Source organism: Tupaia chinensis, unplaced genomic scaffold, assembly GCF_000334495.1.
Source record: "Tupaia chinensis unplaced genomic scaffold, TupChi_1.0 Scaffold144336_1, whole genome shotgun sequence".
Taxonomy (NCBI): Eukaryota; Metazoa; Chordata; class Mammalia; order Scandentia; family Tupaiidae; genus Tupaia; species Tupaia belangeri.
The window spans coordinates 1,813,624-1,814,274 of record NW_006204194.1 but is presented as its reverse complement, the minus strand read 5'-3'; the positions used below and the strand labels follow the sequence as shown (position 1 = coordinate 1,814,274).

At 49.9% G+C, this 651-nt stretch overlaps 1 protein-coding gene across 1 annotated transcript in view; it reads right to left on the bottom strand.

Annotated features, from left to right (window-relative positions):
* The window catches only part of LOC102492975 (olfactory receptor 5), a 987-nt gene extending 692 nt beyond the window's left edge, over window positions 1–295 (bottom strand). Inside the window, exon 1 of the mRNA XM_027767628.1 lies at window positions 1–295. This exon is cut by the window's left edge and continues 692 nt beyond it. Within this exon, the coding sequence (XP_027623429.1) occupies window positions 1–283 (283 nt within the window). The 5' untranslated portion in view covers window positions 284–295.
* Between the last annotated feature and the right edge of the window lie 356 nt (window positions 296–651).

Here is a 651-nt window from a genome sequence, read left to right as displayed (position 1 = left end):
GGCAGGGTCCGGTCCACAGCCCCAGGAGCAGGCTGGGCATCGTCACGGACACGTAGCACATCTCCAGGCCGCTGAGGTTGCCCAGGAAGAAGTACATGGGCTTGCGGAGCTCACTGTGCCTGCAGACCAGGTAGACGATGAGCGTGTTCTCCAGCAGGGTCAGCAGGTAGAGAGTCAGGAAGACGGCAAACAGGGCGTCCCGCGTGCCCGGCCTCGTGGACAAGCCCAGCAGGACGAACTCCCGCACTCTGGTCATGTTGGCTGCCTCCAGGGCCCTCTCCATCTGTGGAGTGACAAATAAAAATCATTGACATCTGTTTTCTACAGTCAGAATAGTAAAAATCCAACCAACCAACAAAGAAATGGGAAGGGTGTTCGCCACACTCGATGGCCCTCGAGACCTCCCGCGTTTCTGTTGGAAACTGACCGCGTGTTTACGAGATAAACGGTGGAACGCCGTCTCTGGTACTGTCCTTACCGTATCTGTGACCTTACAGAGACATTTTTACCATTTGAAAATTGGGAAAATAACATCTACCTCCCATGAAATTAAGTGAAGGGATGGATGAAAATTCGCTGTATTAAATAAGAAATTATATTATTTTCATCTCAGTTTCAGGGGAAACTATGTTCTTTTGAGATTTTTTTCTA